The 26987-nt window shown below is 42.3% G+C and overlaps 3 protein-coding genes across 7 annotated transcripts in view; 1 reads left to right on the top strand and 2 right to left on the bottom strand.

Moving 5' to 3' along the window:
• Positions 1–7859, bottom strand: part of ncoa2 (nuclear receptor coactivator 2) — a 63311-nt gene extending 55452 nt beyond the window's left edge. For 2 of the 4 annotated variants that reach the window (XM_086191003.1, XM_086191004.1), the window contains exon 1: positions 7651–7859. The gene's annotated coding sequence lies outside the window, so the exon portion shown is untranslated. The remainder of the gene's footprint in view (positions 1–7650) is intronic. The other 2 variants (XM_086191005.1, XM_086191006.1) reach the window with 2 other exon arrangements.
• A 1135-nt stretch (positions 7860–8994) lies between these two features.
• On the bottom strand, positions 8995–17525 carry tram1 (translocation associated membrane protein 1). Its single transcript, XM_086191607.1, has 11 exons — positions 17215–17525; positions 15563–15626; positions 13977–14095; positions 13752–13868; positions 13605–13663; positions 13436–13520; positions 12424–12494; positions 12238–12342; positions 11991–12134; positions 11679–11830; positions 8995–10551 (listed from the first exon to the last, which is right to left on the bottom strand). Exons 1-11 carry the CDS (start codon positions 17335–17337, stop codon positions 10481–10483), a joined length of 1110 nt encoding a protein of 369 aa, XP_086047733.1. The 5' UTR covers positions 17338–17525; the 3' UTR covers positions 8995–10480.
• A 1468-nt stretch (positions 17526–18993) lies between these two features.
• xkr9 (XK related 9) lies at positions 18994–22765 on the top strand. 2 transcript variants are annotated; one of them, XM_086191271.1, is made up of 4 exons: positions 18994–19155; positions 19490–19944; positions 20801–21018; positions 21099–22765. In XM_086191271.1, exons 2-4 carry the CDS (start codon positions 19628–19630, stop codon positions 21725–21727), a joined length of 1164 nt encoding a protein of 387 aa, XP_086047397.1. In that variant the 5' UTR covers positions 18994–19155; positions 19490–19627; the 3' UTR covers positions 21728–22765. The 2 variants fall into 2 exon arrangements, with proteins under 2 accessions (XP_086047397.1, XP_086047398.1); XM_086191272.1 differs by having other exon boundaries at positions 19143–19155; positions 19617–19944.
• The last annotated feature ends 4222 nt before the right edge of the window (positions 22766–26987 follow it).

Below are 26987 nucleotides of genomic sequence, written 5' to 3'. Positions count from 1 at the left end.
CTCACGCACTCGTGGAACATTTCAAACTGTCTATGATTCATAAAAAGAAAGGGGGGCGCACTGCCGCCAATGGCTTTGGGATTAATTTAATAACAATAATATTAACCTCCGCCTGAACTGTGAAAATGGATAAAGAGCACAGGTCAGCTAAGGAGACTCCCCTACACGGTTGAAAACAGTAAAGACAGAGCAAGCAAAACCATATTATAGGTCACTGACGGAACAGTGCTGAGTCAGCAGAGAGCAAGCGAGCGCTGGTCAGAGTTTGACCCTCACAATGTGTACACAAACGAAAAACCTGAAACTGAATCCCCGCATTCCTATGGCTTAATGACAGGAGAGTGAGAACGGCTCTACAACATGTCATGCTACCTTCGCCCGGCCCGCCACTGTGTGTGCGCGTGATGCACAAGTGTTGTTTACCTCTCTCTCCTCAAGAACAAGAGTGTATTCTTGATTTTCTGTGTGGACTGATTCGCACTGCATATTTTTGGACCACCCACCCAAACTCCAGCAGGCAGCTTGCTCAGTCCAAGTTTTCGCTCCTTTCTTCGGTGCCAAGGATTCCACCCTGGGCAGTGGGAAAGGTGCCAACCACACGCAAGCATCCAATACCACAAATACACTGTGGCAAGAGGGGAGAGTAATTTACCCCCTTATTAAAATTAAGATTAAAAACACACGCGCCCTTAACTGTGATGTAAAATGGCATCCTTGCATTTTGAGAGTTTTGTCTTCATCATTTACCATTTTGCCTTTTATGCCTTCCAATATTGGACTCCTCTTATTAAAATTGTTTATCGTCATATTATTGGATCAGCGGTGCCTGTAGAAGCACAGCAGAGAGCCAGATCCTCCAAAATGAAAAAAGAGCTACTTAGAAGTCCAGAATAGTAACAGCTATCAGATCAACGATACTGTGCAGCGACGTCGTGGAAGCGGGCTTATAGTGCGAGGGAGAACAGCTGCTGAGGCGTCATGTGACCTCTGTTGTCTCCTCTGTTCTGAGGGCACCTTCTTAGCGATGAGCAGTGGAAGACACCACAATATCATTTAGCTGGGGAGATCAATATGCACTTTGCTAAGGCTGACCCACATAAGCGGGTGGGGGGCGGGGTTGGGCACGGACTTTTGAAATCATTGGATTGCCCGTGAGCCTCGAGCTCCTTGGAGCCCCGGTGACATCGTCATTGGTGTAATATGACTGCCAAAATGATAGCAAATGATAGCATTTTAGGGTAACAATTTCCTGCCGGGAAGAATCAGCCCACGACAGTCCACAACTTCAATATTCTTGAATCTTCCAATGGATAGACTCTCTTTTTAAGCCGTTCAAGGAATAGTTGATTAATAGACAGAAATAACCTCCTAAATCATGAGGGTTTCCTGAAAAACTCGCTAGAATTGTCAAAGTCCACCAAAACCGTTATTTCTCAGCCTTTGTTGCTGATTGAAATCTGAAATTAAAATCAGATAAAAAAAATCTTAAGACGTTTGGCTCGTCTGTTACAAGACGTGCCTTTGCCCTCCTGTTCATTTAATATTAGGAAAATAAATGATTTAACACCAATGTGGATGTTAAGGTTTTAAATGTAGGACAACTCGTGTTGTATCAGGTGTACATGACTTTTGCGGCTGTTCAAATGTAACAGAAACTTCTACACTGAACAACTTTTAATTTTGATGAATTTTAACATTTCAGAATTTTTTTTCAAATTCTTTACAGACAAAAGAATTGCAGAGAAAACAGTAAGATGCAAGCGGCCGTGAAGATAATGTAAGCAACTTTTTTTTTTTTTTACTTGCAGCTCAAGACTCGATAGCGCGTAACCTTGAGGTGAAATTGAAGAGGGAAAAAAAAAAAAACTCTAGCAGAAGATCATCAGCAGACGACGCTCTCCCACGCAAAGCAAGTCATTAGGTTCATATCTGACAGTAATTCTTTTCATTGTCATCACCCTCAACTTCTTAGTTACAAGGTGGAGGCGGCAGTTACCGAGCCTGGATTTCTCAGCACGGGTAGATGGGACGGCAACACCATGACAAAATGCCTCCAAGCAGAGTCGGACTAAATAGTCTCGCTCCTCCTCTTACATGTCAAAGCCCTTTCAGCGTCCCATCAACCATCTCTGCTTCACTTTACACGCCTGCCTGCCTGCCTGCCTGCCTCTCTCTCTCCCTCTCCATTCCTCCCTCCCTCCCTCTCCCTCCCTCAACTGTAAAAACCTGGCCATTACCCCCACAAGCTCATCTCTCACACCCACCCAGGACCTGTCACACTGCTGTTTCCATGACAACACAAGCACAGCAGACAGCAGGGTGAGGTGCCCAATGAGACCAGGCTGAAAAGATACCAAGGGGAGGGATGTGTGTGTGTGTGTGTGTGTGTGTGTGTGTGTGTGTGTTGGGGGGGGGGGGGGAAATCATGTCAAAAATACGCTGTGGATCTTCTACTGTTACGTGATGGACAGATGCAGCCCACCACTGCGGGATGGCTGTTGTGACTTTGTTATTATTTTGCAGCCAAAGACTATTTTCTAGTTCAGTCTGAAGCACTGAACTTGTAATGATAACACACACACACACACACACACACACACACACTTTATATAATATAAACAAGAGGCTGGTCACCACTTACAGTCCAAGGGTTGCCATACAGACCCGTGCGTAAAGTAGATTCAAATATGAAAATTAAACATTGACTGTTAAAGAAAAAACCTGAAGTGTCAGTACTGCAGTTGCCGAGTCCAAAGTTCTCTCGTTGGACTGGGCTGCTGCACCGACTACACTTTGTCACCACACACACCTTCATTGCATACAAACTTAATATTGTGCAACATGTGCATAAAATACATTTATGTTGAAAACACTCCAACCGATAGAAAGAATAGTGGAGCATCATGCATGGCCAGCCTAAAACTGAATATACACATAAAACATTCCTGTGTTTTGGTGCCAGCTTTTGCTACATCAGAGTCCATAAGCACGCACACGCTCACCGTAATCAAACACTGCTGCCACTGATTGGCTGTCTAATATGACACATGATAAAAACACGCTAAAATACACTGACAAGAGACGTGCGTGAGCGTGTGTTAATGGCACTGAACAGGGATGTGAGGATTCCATTGAATTTTCAATTTTTTAAAAAAGGTCCCATTTTCATTCAGCTAGGCTACGATGCAACTGTCAATACGGCTGAGCAGCTGTTAGCTGTTAGTATTTTCAAACCAGTTGGACATTGAACCTGGTCTGGTAGTTTTTCAAATTTGACAACAAGGTGACACATGGACGTGAGTGAGGACATCCTCCTCATCAGGACCCAGGTTTAATCTAGTGTCAAAAATGTGACACTCCCAGTGCCAAATACATTTGGAATTAATCTGAGGACATCCAAATGCTGCTCTGTTTCATCAGGGTCCGTGCAGACAATGCAAATATTTGCACAGATTTAATTTAATAGCTGAAAAGCCAGAAGCTGTGTACTTGAATGCAAGACAAAGTGCAGGTCGCCGTCGTGTCAGCAGGATTATTAATGAGAAATTAAATTGTGGAAAACAGGTACTTTTTTTTTTTTTAATTGAATGGAATTTTTCTCTTTTTTAAAAATGTACTTTAAACTGTTATGCTGTGTAATATAAAATTTAAAAAAAAAAAGTATTCTTATCGAAGTCCACACTTCTGCCTACCTCTGTCAGCAAAGTGAAGTGTGCATTTTTCTAGGAAAACCAGAAAAAGCGTTCTTTGTCCCAAACCCAACTAAAAGGCCTCATATTCTTTTAAGACTCTTATAATAATCATTTTACATTCCAGGATGATTATGATTGTTTTGCTAAAACAAACAAAGTCTTAACAGAGTATTGTGTAGGCCACAGGAAGCAAGAAAAAAAAGATGAGTTGAATGTGGAATATACTAGAGACACTAAACAAGTCTCTCTGTTAAGATCACTTTTATGCACTAATAACAAAAACCGGCCAAAAATAATCTACTCAGGAATTTGCACTTTTGCAATGCAACTGCAAAAATGTGTTTGAAGAAATCATGAGAACTTTAAACCATGAATTTTATAACTCCAGCGGACATTATTGTAGCTGGAAGCTGCTGACACGTTTTAATGCTGAGTTAATTTATGATTCTGTTCACATTTTGGTCATTTTCAAACAGAACATCTGCGACAGTCGTGCTTTATTATCACCACTGCTGCAGATGTGCTTGTTCACGGGGAACTGCATGGTGTAAATTAACTGAAAGAGCAGGATGCTGGAGTCATGAGGAGTTTCATTTTTGTGATTTGGCGACATACAAGTAAAAAACTGACTTGACGGTTACACATGTATTTTGAGGTTCGCGTAGATTTTTTTTTTTTTCCCTGACATCGGTAGAAAAATTTGAGACGCACGGTAATAATGGCAAGTCAGGAATGTCGGGCTGACTGCCGATATTTTTACTGGCGTCCTGGTTTTACAATGTAGCAAATTTGATCAAATTTCAGTTCATTGCTGTTTCAAATTTATTATTCTAAAAATATATAAATATTCTTACGATAATATTTTTTAAAAAATATTTGTACATTTCTTTTTAAATAAATAATAAACTAATTGATTTTCTAATAAAAAAAAACTAATATAAAAATCTTTTTGGCAATACAGAAAAACATTACTTTTTAAAATTCACAATGTAGAGGAGTTTTCAGTGTGTGCAAAACATGGGTATCATACAAACTTGTTTTTTTTTTTTTAAATACAGATATCATCAACAACTTTCAATTATCAGCTACCAGACAAATCAGCTGTGAAATATCGGCATGAAAAAAAAAAATCGGATATTGTGCATGTCTACCAAACGTGGTGCTGCTTTTTAAGCTGTGTGGAGACTGTAGTCATCAATGGACGATGGTGCTGGTCCAACCAGAAAAGACACCTGCGGCGCGCACGACAGAGCAAGGGTCAAGTGATTAGTGTATCACACTGGTGATGCAACATGGCTACCTGTCACAGGGCAGAGGCCAGCGATTACAAAATGAGGTTTGTCTTCCAATTGAAGCAAGAATGAATGTTTTATTGGATCATCACCACACAGTAACGTCAGTCTAGAAAGATTCTTTTTTTTTTGGGGGGGGGGGGGGGTGAGATGGGAAAATTACAGGCCTGAGTGGAAAAATATAAATAGAGAGCGAGTGATCAAGGCGGAGGGACTGAATCATGTGATGAGCTGCTCTGTCACACACCTGTTGTTTTAGCTGTAGTTTATACAGAGGACGCCTATATGGGCAGAACACGTGGAAGCAAACGCCCGCTACACGCGTGGTGCCAAGTCAGTGTGAGAAAACCTCCAGTTTATCCCTGTGTAAACACCCACATACTTGCATCGACGCTGCCATGGATCCCCGAGCTGCCATGATCCCGCCGCTGCCACTTTTTTTGTTGTCGGGTTAAAATGACATCAAATAAATTAGGCAGTTAAGATAAATAGGCCTGTTTGTAAGATTAAAGCGATGTAACAAGAAATCCAATAACGCTACACGCTGCAGGAATGTAAGAAAAGGATTGCATTCTTTGTACACAAGCTGTGACAGGAGTCCTTTACATGCTCCATGTCCTCACTTAACACACCCCTCAGATCAAAATAAGGACACTGCTGTGGGGAATTTTATTTCCAGCCACATAAAGAAATGTGTGTTTCCCTGAAAATTAACTTAACACACTGTAACTGCGGGTTAAGTGCTCTTTTCAAGCTAACAGGAGGAGAATTTTTTAATTTTAAATAAAAAGGTGAAATACATCAATCTTTTGGATTTAATTAAAAAAAAAGAAAAAAAAACATCAACCGCATGCCACAATTTCTGTATTATAAACTTTTTAAGGTTCTAAAATACACATGATTGACAACCAGTAAGTCTCCATCATCTTCATGGAAGCCGCTTACGTCCCTGCAGCAGCTGCACAACATGTCACATTAAACCTCCCGTCAAGTGACGTGACAGGAGCCCTGCACACCATCAGGTGGGCACAGAAACTGCTCAACTGGTTCTGCATTCCACCTGCATTACTGAGAGCAACGTTGACAATCATTGAAATGGCACAAGCTCGTCCGCCTGTGTAGTCCTGAACCAGTCAAGCAGGAGGGCCAAAAGCACACAACAAACCTAAACCAAACCTCTCTCCACGCCGCAGCTACACGTGTTCAGTATTCAGGCTTTACTTAAACCTCCACCTTAAAACCTGGGAATGTGCGTGGATCGGTGCATCTATTAGCAGGATTTTACAAAAAAGAAAAAAAAGTGACAGGACGATTCGCCACAAAAATTCTACTAGATGTATCTCTTGGCCCAGTGACGAATCCATTACATCCAAATCTATTTCCAGCATGTATTTAATGATTCTTCACCAGTGTGAAATAGGGGACGAATTTTGGGGTTTCACATTCACGCGCGCACGCGCACACGTGCACACGCACACACACACATACAAGAAAATGAATCAAAATTGTTGATCAAATCTGACCCAGATATCCTTTTGACTCCAAAGATTAAATCAGTGCAAAATTGTGGTGAGTTTTTACAAAATATGACACAATTGAAAAAGTGACTTAAAGATGTAGAGATTTCCAACCACAAAATGATGACACAGTTACCAGCGTCTCCAATAGTTGGTGCTCTATTTCTATGCCCTGGACTTTTCTATAGATTGTTATCTCTGTCAGGTTGGTTCATTACTTCCCAGTATGCTTGTTATACTTGAAATTATGCAGAAACACATAAATTGAGGGGATTTTTTTTCTTTTTTTAACAGCCTTGGAAGAGGTTTACAGTCTTGGTCTGCTCTTGTTTTGGACTCTCTTGGAAGAGAACACCACAACAAACATTCTGGAGCCTTCTCAACCATAGAGACACAATATCACTCTGTAACTTTATGAACACTTCGTCCAAAAGTCTGAAGCCATTTCTTCTTTTTTTTTTTTTTTTTTTTACTTGAGCATGCTAGTGAAACACCTCGTCAATGCATAGTAACGCCAGTCAAACCAGAATCATAAATTTGGCAATAAATAAATAAATAAATAAAATAATACAAAGCACCCTGCATCTTATTAAAGTAGAAATTCAGTACACTTATTTAACAAAGCAAGTAGCAAAGAGTATTGGATAGCAACACAGCAAATAACCACGCAAACACATGGTTGTGACAACTGTCCTGACTCACACATAAACTGACAACGACGTTCTAGCAGCCAGACTAGCCTGCAGCTAAACAGATAGCATGCTAGCTACGTTGCTGCTGCACTGGCGAACTTCGTCCGGTGTTGTATGCACGGTCACCCGCTCACTCAGCACAAAACAATGACATAATAAAGTAATGTGCACGCCATATTTTACTTTAACTGTATACGTGACCGTTCCATCTACAAACGAAAGCTGCTGACACTCATTGCAACAACTGGTTTTGCAAGCTCACTGTCTTCTCCGTCCAAGTGAGTTTGCAGCAGAACACACTATTGACACGGGCAGCGAGCTTAGCCAGGGAGCTAACGCTTGCTAATAAGCTAACGCCGAAGCGAGAGCCTGTGCCAGACAACCGAGATTGAAGACCTCACGCTGGATCTCAACGAAAACACCGTTCCCCGTCTCAACAACACGTGTGGCTACTTACGATTTAAGACTTTTCTGCTGTGTCCTCGCTGTTAAATTCCGTTTATCAGACGAAGCTCTGACCTTCGCGGGAGTGGAACAACATTTCTGCTGGCTAACTGTGCCGCCATGTTACTCCTGCGCTGCAAACCACTGCTGAGTGTTTATCTGGCTGGTAGCTGCTATCCTCCCCCACACCAAACCACATCACGGGGCTCCAGTAGGATCAACTCAGTCACCGCCGGGCTTCGTGAGCAGCCCCGACACTGACAACTCTGTCTCAGTGACAGGCCACTATGATTGAATAGCAGTGTCTTTACTGACATTTAATCGGACAACCAATAATGAGTGGGGCCACTTAAAACGCCATTATGCCACAGATGGCAGTGCGTTTAAAACGCGTGGTTGGGTTGTGTTTTAAACATTAAGAAGCCATAGATGTATGTAACTTTACGGTAGGTGATAAATGTTTTATAAGCCAATAAAATGACGTGTTTAAGCTCTGCTGTGAATTATAAAGCTGGTAAAAGAAATGTAGTCGGACTATCCCTTAATTACATTACAAATGAAAGTTCAATTTCTGTCCAGTCAACCTGACGTTGTACAATTTCTCATTACGTGCAACACTAGCATTAACTCTGAAAATGAAATGTGCACAATTCTTTATTTCTTTTTTCAACAGGTAATTTTGCATTGTTTGTGGAATTGAAGAGAAAAACCCGCGTAAAAGTTGCAAAATTAAAGGCTATCAAACTGTAAAATCTTTTCAAACATTACAAATATGAGTGCCCTACTTATTTTTCTTATGAAATCGATACTATCATGTATCAAACAAGCACGCAGGCGTGTTCTGGCACCTTCAACTTGTGCAACAGCGACACCAAGTGGCCACATTGACATACTGCTTTCAGTACCACATAGAGACAGTTCCAGTTTGTTCATTTGTCTGGCATTTTATCGAAATTTAAGAGACTTTTTTGAAGATGGTTCTGTACAAGTAAGATAAGGAGAGAAAAGGAGAGAGAGAGAGCAGCCAAGGGAGAGAAGGCGGACAGTATACTGAACATACATACTTTCCTTTTTTTTAGTGTAAATGAAAGAATCATGTTGTCATCATGTAATTTAATTGAGTCAAGTAAATTTTAGCCTTAAATGTTGAAGTAAAACTCACTTCTAACATGGAAAAAAATGCTATTTGAAATAATCCTCCCATGAGTAACAGAAAAATAAAGAGGAAATGAGATGTCACTATTTTGTTTCAAATGTCAGTGTCATGTGTATTACACTCTCTTTGCAAAAAGCATTGAATAAAGTTTTAGGCGCTTGTAAATGCAGAAGTTTGACACAAAGTAAAAAGTGCTGATTCTCAGTCTTAAATGTACTTAAAGTGTAACAGCTTTTCTCCTCTGTAATAACGTGCAAGTGTGGATAACACTGCCATTACGTCAAACACGGCAAGAACACGATCGTGAAAAAACACTCTTTCATTAAAACATTTTATTCCTCTGATAAACTGTTGGGATAAGTTGAAGAAAAACCACATACACTGCTGATGCACAGCACAGCTGGAGGCAACAATACTACCTAAAAATCAGTTAATAGATATAAAAGAAATAAAGGTGAGCAGTTCTTACAATGCATTTGACTCCTTAGCTTGGCGTGTAAATGGAAAGGCAACAGTCAATCAGGTTCATTTGGCACAGTCAGTGGTGTGTGTGTGTGTGTGTGTGTGTGTGTGGGGGGGGGGGGGATCTTTCATGATCAGTCCAGGCTTTTACAACATTGGTCTCTTTTTTGTTTTTTTAGCAATCATAATCAAACTAATGCAGAAACTCATTCCTCTTAAAATGAATCAAGCAGTGACGTCACCAAAAAAAAAAAAAAAAAAATTAAAACGGAACTTTGAAATGCGGTCATAAATTCAGTCTGATTCCACAGCAAAAAAAACTGTTTTCTGTGATTAAAAAGTTTTTTTGAGTCTTAAAATTCATCGCTACAACGTTTAATCAACCTTTCCTTGCTACGGAAGAAGAGAGAGAGGCCATATTTGTAATCTTGTATGCCCTTTTCATAGGATAAGATACAAAAAAAAAAAAAAATTACAATTATGGCTTCTTCCCCGGCAATCTGAACTAAAAATATACTTCCGTATTACATTTATTGGTTCTTGAATTGGTATTTCAGCTTGTATTTCCTCTGGTCGTGTCTTTTGACCAGTTACACGATCACCCCGTCAATGGCTAAAGATGTTTATCACAAGATATTCATAAACTCTATATATAGTGTTTATGAGGATCCTTGGAGAGCGCTCATTTTGGGAGGAGCTAAACAGGCAGCCATAAAAAGACCAAAAGAAAAATACAGAAGAGAAATGAAAGCAATTGAATCTGCAGGATTTAGGGGGGGAAAAAAGGCAGGAAATGAGTCAGTGAGGGAGAAACATTGAACACTTGAGTCAGAATTCCTGAAGTTGTAAAATTTCACACCCTGTACAAAACAAACCTCGTCAATAGGCACTTCTTAAATAAGGTCTTTTTTTCTCCAATATAGTTTATTCCAGAATTAAGTTTTCCTTTTCATTCAAAAAAAGAAAAAAAAAATGGCACAGCAGAGCGATGATTCTGAAAAAAATCAAAGCGCGCTGGACGCCTGGCGAAGCTGAACGCGTTCTCGCCCCTGGAGGTTCAGCTCGGGAGGTCAGTCCTGTGGAAGCTGAGAATGTATATCGTGGTGGCGCAGGAGAGCAGGACTATCTCTGGGTGGATGTGGCCACTGGAGGCACCGGGGGGTAGGTGGGTGGGTGGGTAGGGAGGAAGGTAGGTCTTTAAGAAGAAGGGAAGTGGGCGGGGCATTTACGCTGACTTCTCTTTTCTTGCTCTTGGCGAGTCGGCGCCATGGGAGGTCACACCGTTTACTCCGTTGGCTAAAAAATACAAAACAAAAACAACAACGACAACAAAAGTTATGTTAGACTATTCAAGACTGCAAAGCGCCTTTGGCGAAGCACGGAAGCGTTTCACTTACCAGAGTGAGTGACTAGTTGACTGTCTACATCAAAGCACAAAAAAAATGAGTGTGTAAAAGAAGCAGAACCAGGAACTGATCTGAAATTTTACCCTGGTAGAAGTGAACTCCGGGGCAGATCCCTGCTGGGGTCCAAATCAGTCGTCCCCCTGCTGTTCGTGCGTTACGTCTGAACAAATGTGCCGAGCAGACATCCCACAATCCTTCACTTCCTGCGAGTGAGTTGGACTGTGTTCTGATTACAATGGAACCGTGTCTGGGTTTGCTTCTGGGTTGTTTTGGTCTGCACCGGAGTACAATTACTCCTTTCATGACAGACCCACTAAAGGGTTGGATTAAACTGGATCAAAGTTGCATTTGACAAATATGTCTTCACTTACTATGGCCTACTCTCCTAGGACACTTCACCAAAAATCAAAACTCTCTCCCCCGTTTGAGGATATCTGCCTTCTCTCAAATACGATGGAACTGGACGGCGTTTAACTTGAGCTGCTCAAACACCAAAGCACACGAAGAATTTATTCGTGAAGTTTTCTCTTCCAGAAATCACGGCCAGGTTTTTCAGAAGTCGACGGATGAAAATTACTACATTCGTGCGGGTTTTGAGTTGATCGGAGCCGGTGAACACCACTGTCTACTGCAGCATCATTCAACCAGGGACTGAGCGCTGAGTAAACCCCAAACCCTTTGCAAATAAAAGACAGATGTCTGCAGGCTTTCTAGCTTTTGTTTTTGTGTGTATTGTGAGGTGAATACGGTTATTGGAGGGAGAGAGAGAGAGAGAGAGAGAGAGAGAGAGAGAGAGAGAGAGAGAGAGAGAGAGAGAGAGAGAGAGAGAGAGCGAGAGAGAGCGCAGACGTCTCTATGGCTGAAATCTTCAAAACTCTCATACCCACTCGTACCTAAAGATAAACACGACAGCTTATTTTGGGGTGTACTGTCTCTTTAAGATTAACCGGACTTTAACCATTTCATTCAAGTGTTTCTTTTTGCTGACTGTTTTCCTCTCTGCGCTTCTTCGCCCACCTTTATCTTTCTTTGGTTTGCTCTTGGCAGGGACTTGTTTCTTTTTCGAGGCCTGAGCTTGAGCGTGCTCTCTCCACCGGCGCAGCTGGAAGTTGATAAATTTCCACATCATGAAGGCCTGAGTGAGGCAGATAGCAGCCAGGACGGTTATCCTGGTGGAGAGAGAGAGAGAGGGCAACGCACAGTGACTCAAAAGGGTGTAGAAATATCACCAAAAGAAAAGGAGTGAACAGATACTTAAGGACATACATGAGAGACATGTCTTCGGTAGATCTTTAATAGGATTTAACGGACGCCGTGTGACACCCTTACCTAACAAAAAGAACATTGAAGTTTCCAGTGGACAAATCAAAGCCTTGATTCTGAGACGTGGCGAGGCCGAAGCCCACCGTGAGGACAGACAAGGACAAGGTCAGCAGCCGCCCGAGGACGAACAACGCGGCCCATACGGTGAAGCTAGGAGACAAGAGGAGGACCGTGAGGCTCTCTGCTCGACAGAAGTCATCAGTTCTTTTAAATGAATGCCCAAAAAAAAAAGAAAGATGAAATGAGAATTTACCCTAATTGCCTGTTCTCGTTGCTGAAGTAAACCAGGCGGGAAACGTGGAAGAGGAGCTCGATGAAGTAGTGCAGCACTAGAAGCACCAGACCCAGACGGTTGAGACTGGAGGACGGAGGGAGACGAGATTATTAACAACACGGGGCATCTAAGGAGGAGGACAACGTTCCTTCCACTTGTTCTTACTTGAGAATGTAGGCACCAGCAATGTGGACCAGGTAGAGGAAGATGTACACAAGCTGGCGTGGAATATCCTCCTACACAGTAAACAGCAGAGGGACGGGAGGCAGCGGGCGGTCAAAATATTTACAGGTGTGTGGCTGCGCGTGAGGGATCGAGCAATGAGGAGAGGATCCCTCCAAACAATGAAACGAGTCAAACAGCCGAGTATCGAACATTCATATACAGAAGTCTAAATTTAACCTTTTGTCAGGCTATTTTATTTCTTCTTGAAATGGTTTAGTCAAAGTGCAGTGTGCCTGCCAGTGTCGAGAGTAAAGGTGAAGTGCTGAGATGTTCACTGACAGTCCGAAAAATCAAATGACTGATTCGTATCTCATCACAGCCTTTGAGATAAACCTGACGTACTGCTTTGCTCTACCCATTAACTTTTAAAAAGGAACAGATCAGACATTTTCTTCTCTCTCTCTCTTTTTTTTTTAACTCTCATTTACTTGGATGTCTTAGCATCGACTTGTTAGCTTAGCACAGTGATTCGTAGGATGGTCGGAATATGGGGAAGTCTGAATTGATCGGAAAAGTTTAACCTTTAATCGAATCATCGAGAAATTCCACACGTTCTTAGCAGGAAGAGTGTCTAATCAAGGAGGATAAATGCAACTCAAAATTCTAAAAGGACAAATTTATGGCGATAGAACACGGTGCCATTGTGAGCGCAATTACACAGTTGGGATACTTCAATCTTTTTTTCCCCCTTTCATCAAATTATGGGCCACAAGTGAACTTCACATTCTCAATATCAATCGAAACAGGAAAAAAAAAAAAACCCACGACAGACCAAGAGAGATGCACCGTAGCAGCCAGAGACAGAACGATATTTTGTGGCCACAAGATTCTAATTGTTCCCACAATTAGATTCAAAATGTTGTTTTATGTCTCCGAAACAGAGGCGGGTCCCTCCAGTGGGAATGTAAGAGAATGTCCTCCCAAGCTAAGAAATCCCCCGCTACACACATACCTTCTTTGTCTTCTGGAAGTACAGTTCAGGGAGAGCGTGTAACCAGTAACCAATCTGACAGATGTAGTAGAATTTCATCTGGAATCTGTAAGGAATTCAACAGTGTTGACGGTTTCCAAAGCCACATCTGAACTGAATTACAAATTCGACGCGCTGCAGGTGGACTTACGGCATCAGCGTGTGAGGGTAATCTTCCCACAGGGTGACTGGTTTCGACAGGAAGTTTTCCTAGTGACGAAGAACAGAGTATTTAAATGACAATTCCATGAACTGTTTAGGAGCAAAGGAAACAAGTCAGGTGAGCGGTTGTGCGTACGGAGAGCAGGATGCTGGCACCCCAGAGGGAGGAGAACAAGTAGAAAGCGCTGAGCTGGCCTGACTCATTGAACTTGCTGTGTTTGGTTTTGGAGAAGTGCTTCTTCCTGTTGATTTTCTGCACAGAGAAATGATAATAAACAATTCAGGAGGAGGGAACTGAGGACATATAATGGAGAGAGAGAGAGAGAGAGAGAAAGTGTGTATGTGTGTGTGCGTCACCTACATCCAGCACGTACTCCTGGATGATGGCGTGCATGATGATGGCTACCAGCATGTAGAAGAAGACGGTGGCCACGTCCTTGATACCATGGTGGAAGTGATTGACAGCCATCTCCTCTGGACCTAAGGTAACACACGGAGGTCAAGACGTCTGCAAACGCCGCTGAGGTCATTTTTGAGATGGCGTTCGTTTAACCAGTTTTTACACTTTGATGGGCTCCTCTAAGCGGGTCAACAAGATCCGTCCTGAATTTGGTCAGAAACACTACAAGAACCCAGAACATGGGTTGACTGTCTGTTCAATGGCGCTGCCATGGAAAGGCGGCTCATTTCTCCATCAAACATGCAGTCTTTCAGTTCTTTTTTTTTGTGGTTATTGTCCAGTTCTGCATCTCATCCTGTTTAATTGTTGCGCCTCGCCTGTTTTTGTTGTTTCAACACAAGGTGCTGTACAGTCGCGCGCGTTGTCTAGCGCCACCTAGTGGACGCAGGACACGATATTTGCATGCATCAATCTGATGTTTCAAGTAAAATCCAAGAATTAATCAAGTTTAGATCATTAGTCAACCAGCTCACTATTAAGTCAGTTTTAGTTTTGAGTCTCAGCGTCTTTATTATGTAAAACGATAAATGTGATATAGAATTATTAATACTACTTTGATGATAATCTTGCTCTTTGAAGCACCTAAACACTTCAACCTGTAGCTTTAATTAGGACACCAGCATAAAAGTACCAGTGACCAGGAGCACGCGCGCTCAATATGTTCACGCAGCTGTTTCTTTGTTTGTTTTTTTAAATTCTTTTATCCTGAACAGTCCGACCATTTTAACTGAATCAATCGACTCATCTGGCTGACGCACTCGTCTAATAACAGTCGATCCTGCCGCGAAGGACACTGTCACCAGTCTTAAGTTCCATGTCCAAAAATCCTCCTACTGCTCCGCCGTCTCTGATGCGGTCGGCGCTACCACAGAGATGGAGGACGGATGAAGACGGTTCAGAGAGCCAATAGCTTGACGGGGACCTGCGTGCGACTCCTGCTGGGAATCAATACGGATCAAAAAAAGGTGAACAGATCAGGGATTTATTCAATCGCGTTTGAGAGCTGCATGTCATTTATCTTGCCAGGGTTAAAAGAAAAAAAAAAAATCTGTAAATAAGTTACAGAGAGAAGTAAGTGGTTAGGTTCTCCTGATAAAGACTGAATCAACAACTGGCAGCACACACACACTCGTGCTCTGAGGTCGAGTGCTGCTTTAACTCTGTGTGTGTGTGTGTGTGTGTGTGTGTGAAGTTGGCAAAGAAATTGTTCACCTTGAAAACGACATGAATTGAGAAGTCTATATTACACCTTAGCCCAAATTCGCCCAGCACAACCTTGCCACAAGAGAACTTGATAAATCAGGTGGACTAAATTTAGCTCTAAAGAGAGGGGAAAAAAAAAAAAACCCTCTCAAATGGGTTTTATGTAAGACCACGCAAGTCGCGCTCCAGAATCTAAATGAGAAGCTTCCAGGAGACAAGACTGTGCACTGAGAAGGAAGAACTCCACCGCGGTCTTGCGTTTTATCCTCAAGCCTGTAACTCACCGTTTGTTGAGATGGTGACGTTGTACTGGACTGTTATGAATAAGACCGCAAACTTTGAGGTGACCTGTGTGTTAAGATAAAAAAACAAAACAAAACAACAACAATCAGACACACTCCTTTAAAGTCATATCAACCAGAATCACACAAAAGGTTTACACACACACACACACACACACACCTGTAAGTGTTACAGCACATAAATGTAGTTTATGTGCTACTGATGGAGGAGGTGTTGGAAGAGTTCACTGAATGTGATGAACATAGAGTAAAAGAGACCATAACGATAAAAAGTTAATGTGGGGGCCAGAACAGAGGGAGGAAAACAAACAGATGGTCACATGACACAAGCCCTTCTCACGCAGACACTTATCTCCTTCCCACGATTTGATCAACCCGTGGCCGGCAGATAAACAAGGTAACTTCTCTCCGCGTTTTGATTGTTTGAGTGGCCGCAAGATGATTTGGATCAATTCGAGGACAAGATATCAAACTTCTTATGACTAATTAGTGGCCAGACGTCACAGGTTCTTACAATGTAATTAACTTGAAGACAAAAAAAAAAAGATAACTGCGTGTAAAAGACGATCAGTTAACCTGCTCCTACACTTTGGGAAAAAAAAGTCCTATTTATGGCAACAAATTAATAAAAACGTATGTACCGAGGCTTGTGGGAACAACTTCAAACTCATTTCCAAAAAAAAAGGGAGCATTTTTCTCTCTCTATGACCTCTTAAATGATGAAACTGTAAGAAATGTATACAAAAAGCTCAGCTGGGAGGATGAACTGCGTAGGAGTTTCAAACAACTGTCAGCAAACTTTACTTTGGAAAATTAAAAAAAAAAAAAAAAAAAAAGGAAGTAGCTTTCATAGCGCCCAACCATGACACTTCAATGGCGCTGCTTTCTAGAGAGGATGACCAGAATTAAGCGATATTCAGAGGCAGGGGGGCGAGGAGAGGAGCGGAGCCCGGCCACGGTGCCTGTGTACGGGGAGGATGCTGGCGAGCAGCCCACGGTGTCCGGTTACATTTCAAACGCGGCTTCGCTGGTAGGAAAGTTTTGGCTTCAGGTGGCGGCGGCAGCAGCAGCGGACCAGTAGTGATGATGACAGCCCTCTCGCTCCGTGTAAGATTGCCACGTAACACATCGACGTATAAACTAACCGAGGCGAGTGTTGCACAATCTTCCAGCCGCTCGCATCGACACATCCCTGCAACTCCACCGACACGTTAAACACATCTGACTTCTATTACGTTGCTTTTGAGTAACTTTTATGCCGTGGAAGCGCGGGCCTGCGGACGAGCTGGGATGTCTTTTTTTTTTTTCTTTTTTAGATTCAACCAGATGGAAAGTTCTACATCGCGTTCTTCGAGGTGAATTTAAAAACAAAACCAATGATCCCGTTTGTGTGAGAGTGCAACGGTGAATTATAAAAGTACAGTTGAGGCAAACATGCACAGAAAAAAAAAACCCAAACTTTCGATCTCAGGAGGAAGCGGAGCGAAGAATAGACCAGAGAGCCATGTCAGCTTCCAAGAGGACAGTTGGGGACGATTCGGCATCCCGTCCCAATCCGCTCCCTCCGCCGAACCCCGCCGGCACCCCGGCACGGTCCACAACCCGAACCCATTCAACATGTGGACGGGATTTACCTCGAACATCAGTCCCAGGAGGAACACCATAGCAACGCAGGAAACAATATCTGCATGGTTCTGGATGACAAACTCGTGGCTCATCACCGGCGGGTTCTTGGTAGTCTTTTTTCGGATCCCCATGTCGACACGGTTCGGTCCAACTTTAGCTCGGCGTAGCGAAACTGCAGTCGGCGTCTTTTAATTGTGTTATCCTTGTGTACGAAGGCGCTCAGGGCTCCCTCCTGCTTCCGAGAAGCTCAGGGCCAGGCAGCAATTAAATGGCGTGTCACTCTTCTGCTAGTGGGAGGGTCCACGGAGAGCGAGGCTCTGCGCCTGACCAACGACTCGCTTTATCCACTGGAGAGACACGGCCGAGGCTCCATGTCGCCACCTGGCGGGCTGGAGTATAACACATGAGCTGCTTGCCCATTCGGGGACAGCTGGGTCTGTCTGTTGTGCTCCATTGAGACAAGACAGAAAATAAATAAAGGTTTGATACAGACACATATCAATGGATCAGGAAAACATAATCTGTGGGAGTGTGTGTGATGACACACCTTCTGGAAGAAATAGTTCTTTGATAGACTACAACAGCACAACTTTTGTCCTAGGAGGGATGAAACTCAAGCTAAGGGGGGGGGGGGGGGGGCAATGGGTTAAAAGCAAATGCATATTGTCTTAGTCTTATTATGCTTCTTTGTCTGTGCAACACTGTCCTTCCCTCCTCATTTTCTTCTCGCTTCCCTGTAATTGTCAGTCTCTTAATGAAATTATGAAATAAGACAATTAATTGTTCGTTTCCATTTTTTTAAATTCAGAAATGAAAACAGCATATAGTGACTCACTTTTTTTGTGTGAAGTATATTAATATTATTATCATTGTTGTTGCATTCATATTACAATGACTATTATTTTATAAATGACTGACCAAATAAAAACCTTGTGGCAGGCTAAAGTTTGGACCCACTTTGGGATACCTTGGTCTTAAAGCACAGACTATAAAAAAGTGAACATGTTCGCTATGATGTCATCCATTGCTTGGTTGATTTAAAGCCCTGAGTTTTGCATTTTGGAAGATGACAAATGACCATACGAGATGATGGATGAAACCGCCAGTGGCCATCAGACAGAAAGGCGTGTCTGTATTGGCTCCACCGTAACCACGCAGTTTGCCTGATGAAGACCTGGGAAAACTCATGAAAGAAATGCCATTTCTACTAAATTGCTTGGATTCATATATTTTGGTCTATCAGCATTTTCAAGAGGGCATCTTATTCTAATATGTCCAAACCGTATGCGAAGGAACCCTGTGACCAGACGCAGTAACCATGGACTTGTTCTCATGCTCATCTGCAACACAACAAACTTTATGAGTCACACAATCAACGACATGAGCAGAGTACCTGTCAATGGGGCACTCCCCTCATGGTCATGTCAGACACGACACATGCAGTGTGGAAGGGCGCGGCCTTTGGATTTTAGTTAAACTACAAATTTGTAAGATGAAGAAACTTTTTCCTTCCTAAATGAGTTTTTGTTTTTTTTCTTAGCGTATAAATTTCCAATACTATTGCTACTTAAAATAATAATAATAATAATAATAATAATGATGATGATAAAACCAGGAAAATGTTGACAAAAGGCATGTATAGAAAATAGAAGATGTTCAAAAACTTACTGAATGAATTATATATATCTATATATACCAATTTCTTGATATACAACTGTCCATTTATTATCAAGTCAGAACCGTCATTAGAATCGAGTGGGATCCTTCACCTTGGACAAAGTTTTCAGGATCTCACTCAAACACATGCATACAGAAACTATTATGCAATAACATTCTTGTAGTGGAGCGTTTCTGAGGCGGAGCCTATCAGGAGCTTCAAGGAAAGAGGAAGACTTCTGCAGAAGTGAACTGTGCTGTGCTAAAGCTGATCGTCACAGTCGTACTTCACTGTAAGTTCCACCACTGTTTTCATTGCTTTTTATAAGGATTTCAGTGTTGTTGTCAATGTTTTACCGCCGCGGGATGTAAAATTATTTGACACTGTGATGAGTTAATATTCAGCTGCTTGCTTTAAAAATACATGATATAATTCGGAGTACATGTGTTTTTAATCAGGATTCCAGATTGTAAAAGTGTTTATCACAGCGACTGAGGGGCAGGAGATAGTGACAAATCAGCTGACTTCAGCTGGAATGATGTGTCACATGTTAAGCATAGATATGAGTGGATAAAGGTGTTTGTACATGGGATGAAGGATGTAATGACAATGCTGTGACTTTACAGATGGACAAACATGGACGCTGAAGAGTTGGACTCCAAAAGGAAACCATCAAGAGCAGATTTGATTCTCGAAACCAAGCTAATAGAAACATTCACCCACCACTGTAAAACGCTTTTTTGAACTTTTTAGATGACAAGAAAATGCTTCACACGGACACGCAGTACTCCAAATTACGATGGTTGTTTACCATTGGTGGACTATTCTTTTATGTCGTGGACATTTGGACAGATGTTGGACTGGCTCTGAAATATTTCCAAGAAGAGCATTATGTATGGGCCGGACTGACTCTGGTCTTCGTTGTTGCTGGGCTGTTGGTGACGCAGATCTTCAGTTATGCATGGTGCAGAGATGACTTCAACGATCCTATGATTAACCCTGAAGGAAACACGACCATACTTGGCATGCAAAGAGGTGAACTTGCTGTTCTGCACCTGTTGGGCCTGGGCATTTTCACCAGGTATGTTCTAGCTTTAGCAATAGGAAATGGACCAATCCCGCACACTCAAAAATGGAGTTATAAGACAGGAGCAGTTTAAAGAGCACTTTTGAAAAAAGTTCCCTCCAAGTTTTTAGAACTTGAGAAGTATAACAATCGACGCCAAAAGGCCAGAAGCACACATTTTGACCAACACAAAGAGGGCGAAGTGAACAAAGGGGTACGCAAAAGGGTGCACACATTTGTACACTTTTAGGAACACACTGGTACCTCTACTTTTGAGTGTGTAGTTGAAACTGTAAGATTGCGCACCTCCGTTAAGGTGGTTAGACAATTTACGGTCACTTGAGTACTAAAGATGTCAGTCAAACTCAAATCAAAGCAAATGCATTTTCTTTTTTGTTACATCAAATGTGTCTGCCCCCCAAAAAGTAGCCTGTTTTGTAATTTAAGGGGTTTTAAATGCTAAACCCTACAACCAGTTTTGGAAAAAAAACAAAGTGCATTATAGTTTTAATGCAACAAACAAATTAGAAGGTGCATATCATCGCTGAGGTGAACCAAACCAAACACAATTCAAAGTAAAAAAGACGTTTATCCCCTGCTATGTGGCCTCCTCCTTGGCCAGTGATGCACTTCTCCATCCAGTTAGATGGAACTCAGCTTAATCGTATTTCCAGCAAAGAGACAGACAGATAAACAGACACAACCTCTCCTCGGCGGATGCCACGTTGAGGTTTGGCTGCAGGCTCTGACTCAAAACGTGAGGCACGCCAATCATGTGAAAAAACTGGAACAACCACGCTTAAATTGCAGCTCATAAAATTGCCTCTCAAGTGTTGACATCCTCTTGTATTGTCTGTCTTCATTGGCTTAGGTATTATCACCTCCTGAAAAAAGGCTTTGTTGTTGTTAGCCGGAAGACAACACATCTGGATACCTTGGCGGAGAGGAGGGTTGTGCACCACCGTCTCTTTTGCCATGCTACTGATCTGAGCATGCTCAAACTGTTGGAGGCTTTCTTGGAGAGCGTTCCTCAACTCCTTCTACAGGTGTACATTGTGCTGGGCCATGAAGAGAGCTCATACATGCAGTGTGAGTTTCCATACGTGTGCACGGATAAAGACAACACATGCATGAATTTAAAGTATCTCTACTTATGTCTCCTTTTTCAGATGTATCTATGGCATTTTCTTTTTTAAATATTGCCTGGGCCCTGGTGGATTATCGCCGCTGCCTCCGAAGATCGCTTCCTTGTGTCAGGGAGATGCCCTCGGGCCTCCCCACCGCTATTTACCTCCTCTACAAATTCTTCACCATCAGCAGCCTCATCCTCAGCTACAGCCTCCTCCTCATACTGAGCACGTACAGCACCATTGCCCTCGTCATCCTCTGGTTGCTAGGGACAACCTGGTCACACCTGCTTCGCACAAACTTCTGCTCATCTAGAAGTCTTGAGTTTCTCTACCGGGCGGTCATAGGAGTCATCCTCACCTTCACCTTTTTTAATGTTAAAGGACAGAACACGAAAGTCTCCATGAGTGTCTATTATGTCTTCTACTCTCTTATAAACATTACCGCTCCAGTACTTCTGGCATTTTTGAAGCCGGAGTCACAGACGGCTCCGTTCTTTCTACCAGTCAGCAGCGTCATCTCTGGCGGTTCAGTGCTGGGGCTGCTGTTTCTCCTCTTGTATTACCGCTGCCTGCATCCCAGGGAGGAGTTGCATCAGTCAGACGAAGTGGACGGCCTGGGGGGAAAAGCAGAGACCACAAAGACAATAAGATGCTTTTTACAACCTTGATGAAGAACTTTTTTTAATCTAGTCCTGACACTTGCCTTTCATCTAAAATAATCACATAGAAGTACCAAAATGTGCTCTTCAGATTGTTCTCATAAAACCGCTGTCCATTATCCTGTGCTTCTCGAAGATCTCACTCAGAAAAAAATGTATAATTTCTTCTAATAGTTTTATTAATTCTTATATAACATTATGAAGTACTGTATTTATTACATTTCTCTATATATTTGTATTTATTTATCTGCTAATAATGGTCAGATCTTGCTGGAAGATATTAAATCAGTCCATTTATTATCAAATGAAAAAAGTATCATGGGATTGGGGAAAAATAGTTTTTCTTCTTTTTGTCGTGTTCAAAAGGCACATTTAAGTGATGCACAAAAACACAGATACGTACGAAACTGTAACATGTGAGCTGTTTTGTCGATGTGTCATATAACCCGTATCATCACGGCCTCTTATTTTCAATGAATGGCTTGGAAATTAAACACACAAATACATAAAAGCAAACCTGCTAAGGTTAACATCATAAGTACAAACAAATGTGAAAAGGTATTGAAATAAAATATAAAAATGTGAAAAATCAAAAGACTTCAAGTAAGTTGACGAGATCGGTCCAATTAAAATCCGTAAGACCTTATGAAGTCATTAGGCACAGTAAAAAGTGCACTTGTGTGTTGCATAAACAGATTCATGATAAACTGAAGCGTAGGGATTTACAAAAACAAACTGGGTATCTAAACACATCAAGGCTATGTAAGAACAAAATCATGTTTTAATGCTAAATGTCAAGTTCAAGTATGCAAAATATACCACATAAAAAAAAAAAAATCAAAGTAAGGGTACCAAAACCACGAGAAAGCATCTTTTTGCAGGTGTCTTTGCACCTCTATAACATCATTACCTTGCAACATTCTGACACGGTGCAACTGGTGTCGCTTGGCAGGGTGTGTAATGTTGTTAACATGTAATGTGTATTTCAAACACAAGAGTGCGCCATTGTCAAAGCTGAGTTTTCTTAAACTTGACCCAGGCGTGGTTGGTGCTGTGCTGTGTTCTGAGTCAGTAAAAATACCTTAAGCTTTTAACCCGAAGCATTTTCTTATCATTCTAAGGTCATTACTGGAAATATTTACAGTACCGGTTTGCATGTCACTGTGCGTTTGTTTAAACAGCAGAAAAACGTCTTCATTTTCAAACCTAAACTGGATGTTGTACGTGATTCGTTAATCTCCTTGGAATTCCTTGTTCAAATTAAAATGAATGAATGGAAGTGAGTAGGAATACATGACATCAAGTTGGTCAAAGTGCAACAGCAGTTGGACAACGCACGGCGTCCCACCACCTACATCCTCACCTTGATTAAAACTGTAATTACCAGGTGCTCTTTGATCTCCCCCACCTTTAATCAGTCAACATTAAAGTAATGTGCCTCCAGAAATGGTCAAGAGAAGGCTAATGGATGAGCTAACTAGAAATAACAAACCGAGTACTAATTTTGTTTTGACTACCAGGAAAATATTGTGTGAGTCAATCCGGAGATGTGAGGATTCCTTCCTGGCCAGGGCAAGAGTGGGTGGAGGTGGGGAGGTGGGTGGCCGTGTTGGACAGGCCCGGTCTGAGCTCACCTGGGTGGAATGCTGATGAAATGCAGGATCTGGGGAGGATTGTTGGTGGTTGGCTCTGACATGTAAGCGGCCTTTCCTCTCCTTCATTTAGATTTGTCAGCATTGCTCCATCAGAGTCCCTCCATTAAGTGACAAATTTAGGAGGAGAGTTGTTTCAGAGAGGAAATGAATCAGCGGCAGGTAGCTACAGGAAGACTTTAAAGGGATAGGTCATCCAAAAATGACAACTCAGTTACTCTCCACCCACTCCCATGCAGGTGAAGTGCCGAGGATTCAGGACACTTGGATCATTTTGAACAAGTAGTATAGCGTCAATTTATGATTTCATTACTTGTTTTTCATCTTTGAAAATTGGTCTCCATTACTTCAGCTGTGTCAGAGATTACTGCAGCACCTTTCCCTCTGAAACTCCAGCAGTGTTTGGTGAACTTAAAAAAAACGTGCCCCAGTTTTCCATCAACTTCAGGGCGTGCAGATGATGCCTGGATTTTCATTTTTTGGGTGAACTATTCCTTTCACTCCCATCGTTGCTCCATATTTACAGGGGGAAGGGTACATGTTTTATGTAAATAATACTTGAATGTTGATGGTTAGGACAGTTGGAACCAACCTCTTGAACATTGCACCTGTGTGAAGAGTTCTCTCTATGACTCAACATCAAGGACAGATCCGATGACATCATCCCTTTGCATGTCAGATGACGGATGCTCCCCTCTCTCCCCTCTCCTGTATTTCCTTGGGTTCAGTACTAATGCGATGTAAACCTGCCAGGGGGACTTTTATTGGGAGAAGATGCATGTGTCCTGGGCTGGACTCCTTAGCAATAATTTTGGCCGTGACTCACCCTAATAGCCTTGCCAGGGACCCATCACAATCCATTGGCATGGAACATGTTGAGGAAGGCATTACCTCCCTCCCCTCTAGGTGAAAACAAGCAGAGAAAACTCTGGCGTTGACAACCTCGCTGTAATTTGCACTTCTGGCACTGAGAGCATAATACCTAGTAATCTCTGACTCTGATCTCACTGTAATGCACCTCCAGGAGGACTGGAGAGCACAGCGAGAATCTGACAAACTAATAGCAGCTCAAAGATCATCATACCTGACAGTGTAAGATTAATCTCCGCTGCGCTAGAGAGCTTCATTTTGAAAAGAAAACGATGTGATATCGAACAAATAAGAGAAGAAAACATGTAAATAGTTAGTTTTATCTGATTGCTTTGCTTTTACATAAACAGCCTTGACCACTGACCTCTCCCTAACCACCAGCTCCTCACCAAACCTTATCGTTTTGTTTTCTATCACTACATCCTGTAAGGAGGAGGTGTGTGTGTGTGTGTGTGTGTGTGTGTGTGTGTGTGGGTGTGTGTGTGTGTGTGTGTGTGTGTGTGTGTGGGTGGGGGGGCATTCCTGGCGTACGCCGTCCCCACAATTTGTACAGACACAATAAACCAAGAGAGGCAGGCTGTTTTTCATTAGGGCTTCAAAGTCCATATAAACCATGATTAATGAAGCCCTGAAATGCTGTATGTCTTTAATTATTATGACTATACTGCTGCACCAGCGCCTCACATGCATTAGCAATGTTGGCGATGTGTACACGTCCGCCCGGCTCACTTTGTCATGGCAGCTTTCGCCTCATTCCTGGAGAATTCCCCCAAATGTGGAGGAGGGCGGGAGAGAGCGATAGAAGTGACCCCCCCTATTTTTTTTCCTTTTTTTTTTTTTTCTTTTTGCAATGGCACAGAAGTTTCTTTAATCACTGTGCATGCACACTAACAAATGAGTTTGGGCAGAGACAGATTGGAGAGCAGGCTGAGGATAATTACATGCAGTGGGCTGGTGCGTGTGATCAAAACGTGGCATTGCGTTGCTCAGCGGGTTCTGTAAATAAAGCCCTCATGCAAAGAATAAAAATATTCTAAAATGCCGCAAAGTCTTCGTATTGTTGCTGTAGGGTTCTGCTGCAGAGTCGATGTTGTTCTGTGTGACAAAGCTGCAACGGTCAGTCTAGGCTGAATACTGTAGATGAGGTCAGTTGTTACCATGAATCTGACATACGGCACCAATTACCTTTAGAAACTAGTCATATGGCAACATACATCAGCTGTAGAATATTTCTTGATCCTCCAAAGCTTAGAGGTGACCATACTGAGGGAAACTTCCCTTTTTTGATAGTGCATGTATCATATTAAAGTGTTTATTTTGAGTGGTTTCAGACTGTTAAAGACACAGTACGTCATATTTTCAGATAATGAAATCTCCCTTACACACAAGCCCTCACACAAGGCTCCGTAAGCTTATCTCCACCAGGCTAATCTCTGTATTTAACAGTATATGAAGTGTGTTTCCGCGGCGATGCTGGGAGAATGCATACTGAGCGTGCTCTGTAGGCGCTGGCCTCATTGGCTTGGCCGGCTACTTTGATTTAGCTCCTTTCTAGCTCGAATAGAGTCGTGCTACTCTTCCAGACTTTCCAGTGCTATCACACCAAATGGATCAAATTGGGATTGTGAAATGAGTCATTTTGCAGTAGTTGTGTGTTCAAAACTATTTATCGACCATTTTATATCTGCACCAGTAACGATGTGGTGGGCCTCCCAGCGTTTTAGTGTCATTGTGTTCTGGTTCACTTGATCTAGCGAGTGGGTGCAAGCAGGTCCACATCCCCCATAAAATTTACAGTGACTCTGTAATGGTGGACTGAGCAAACACTCATATTTAACACTCTGACTTTAACGTGTTAATATGCTAATTTTTCCTGTATGTGACAACAAATATTGGAGAAACCCCCCAAAATGACGAGAAGATCCATCCATCCATTATAGCAAAACCCAACACACATCAGGTGAGAGGCAGGGAACTCAGGGTGTTAATAGAGAAAATTAAGAGTCTCAAATGAACTATTAACAAGATGGGAACCAGGCAAGCACGAGGACAACAGACGGCTTCCAAGTTCTTGTTGTCAGGAGTGGGTGCTAACCACCGCCCAACCTACACTACTTCAACTCTGCGAGGGGAATCTAAATACTTGCACCTCATTTCACGGCAATCATTCCAATAGGCAGACGTTGGACTCAAAACCACAACGTGTTGGTAGAGGAAACGCGAGCAAAATTCATGAATCCTCGGGGGACCAGTAATGACTATGTGAAATTGTGTGGCAATCCAGTTGTTATTGCTGCTATTTCAAGAGAGGGGATCTGACAGACAGACCAGCCTCCTGTCATTGCTACTGACTTTCACAGCAGCCGCTCTAACGTATTGTGGCGTGAACACCGTGTGATTAATAACAGTTCCGGTGGGCCAGGGTCCCAATGTGCACGCTGGCTCACTGGAACGACTGTGAGACACTGAAAAGAATGGGGACATGCTGGGAAAATGGAAGAGAAGATTATCTTAAACAACAATATTTTATCAATAAATATGTTACTTTAAAGGAACACTATATTTTTGGGGTGGAAATTCACTCATTTATCATCCTTTTCAGAGTAAGACAAGAAGATGGATGCCCTTCTCTTCACTATGTGTGCAGAAGGACCCCTAGTTAGGGTTAGTGCAAAGTTTTAGCACAACCCCGTCAGAAGTTATCTAATACACTTTTCTCCAAAATGGCCTGCATCAATCAACAAAGG

This window comes from Aulostomus chinensis, chromosome 21 (genome assembly GCF_037954235.1).
Source record: "Aulostomus chinensis isolate RoL2024-O1b breed Wild chromosome 21, RoL_Achi_v1.0, whole genome shotgun sequence".
Lineage (NCBI taxonomy): Eukaryota > Metazoa > Chordata > Actinopteri > Syngnathiformes > Aulostomidae > Aulostomus > Aulostomus chinensis.
This window is presented reverse-complemented; position numbering and strand designations above follow the sequence as displayed.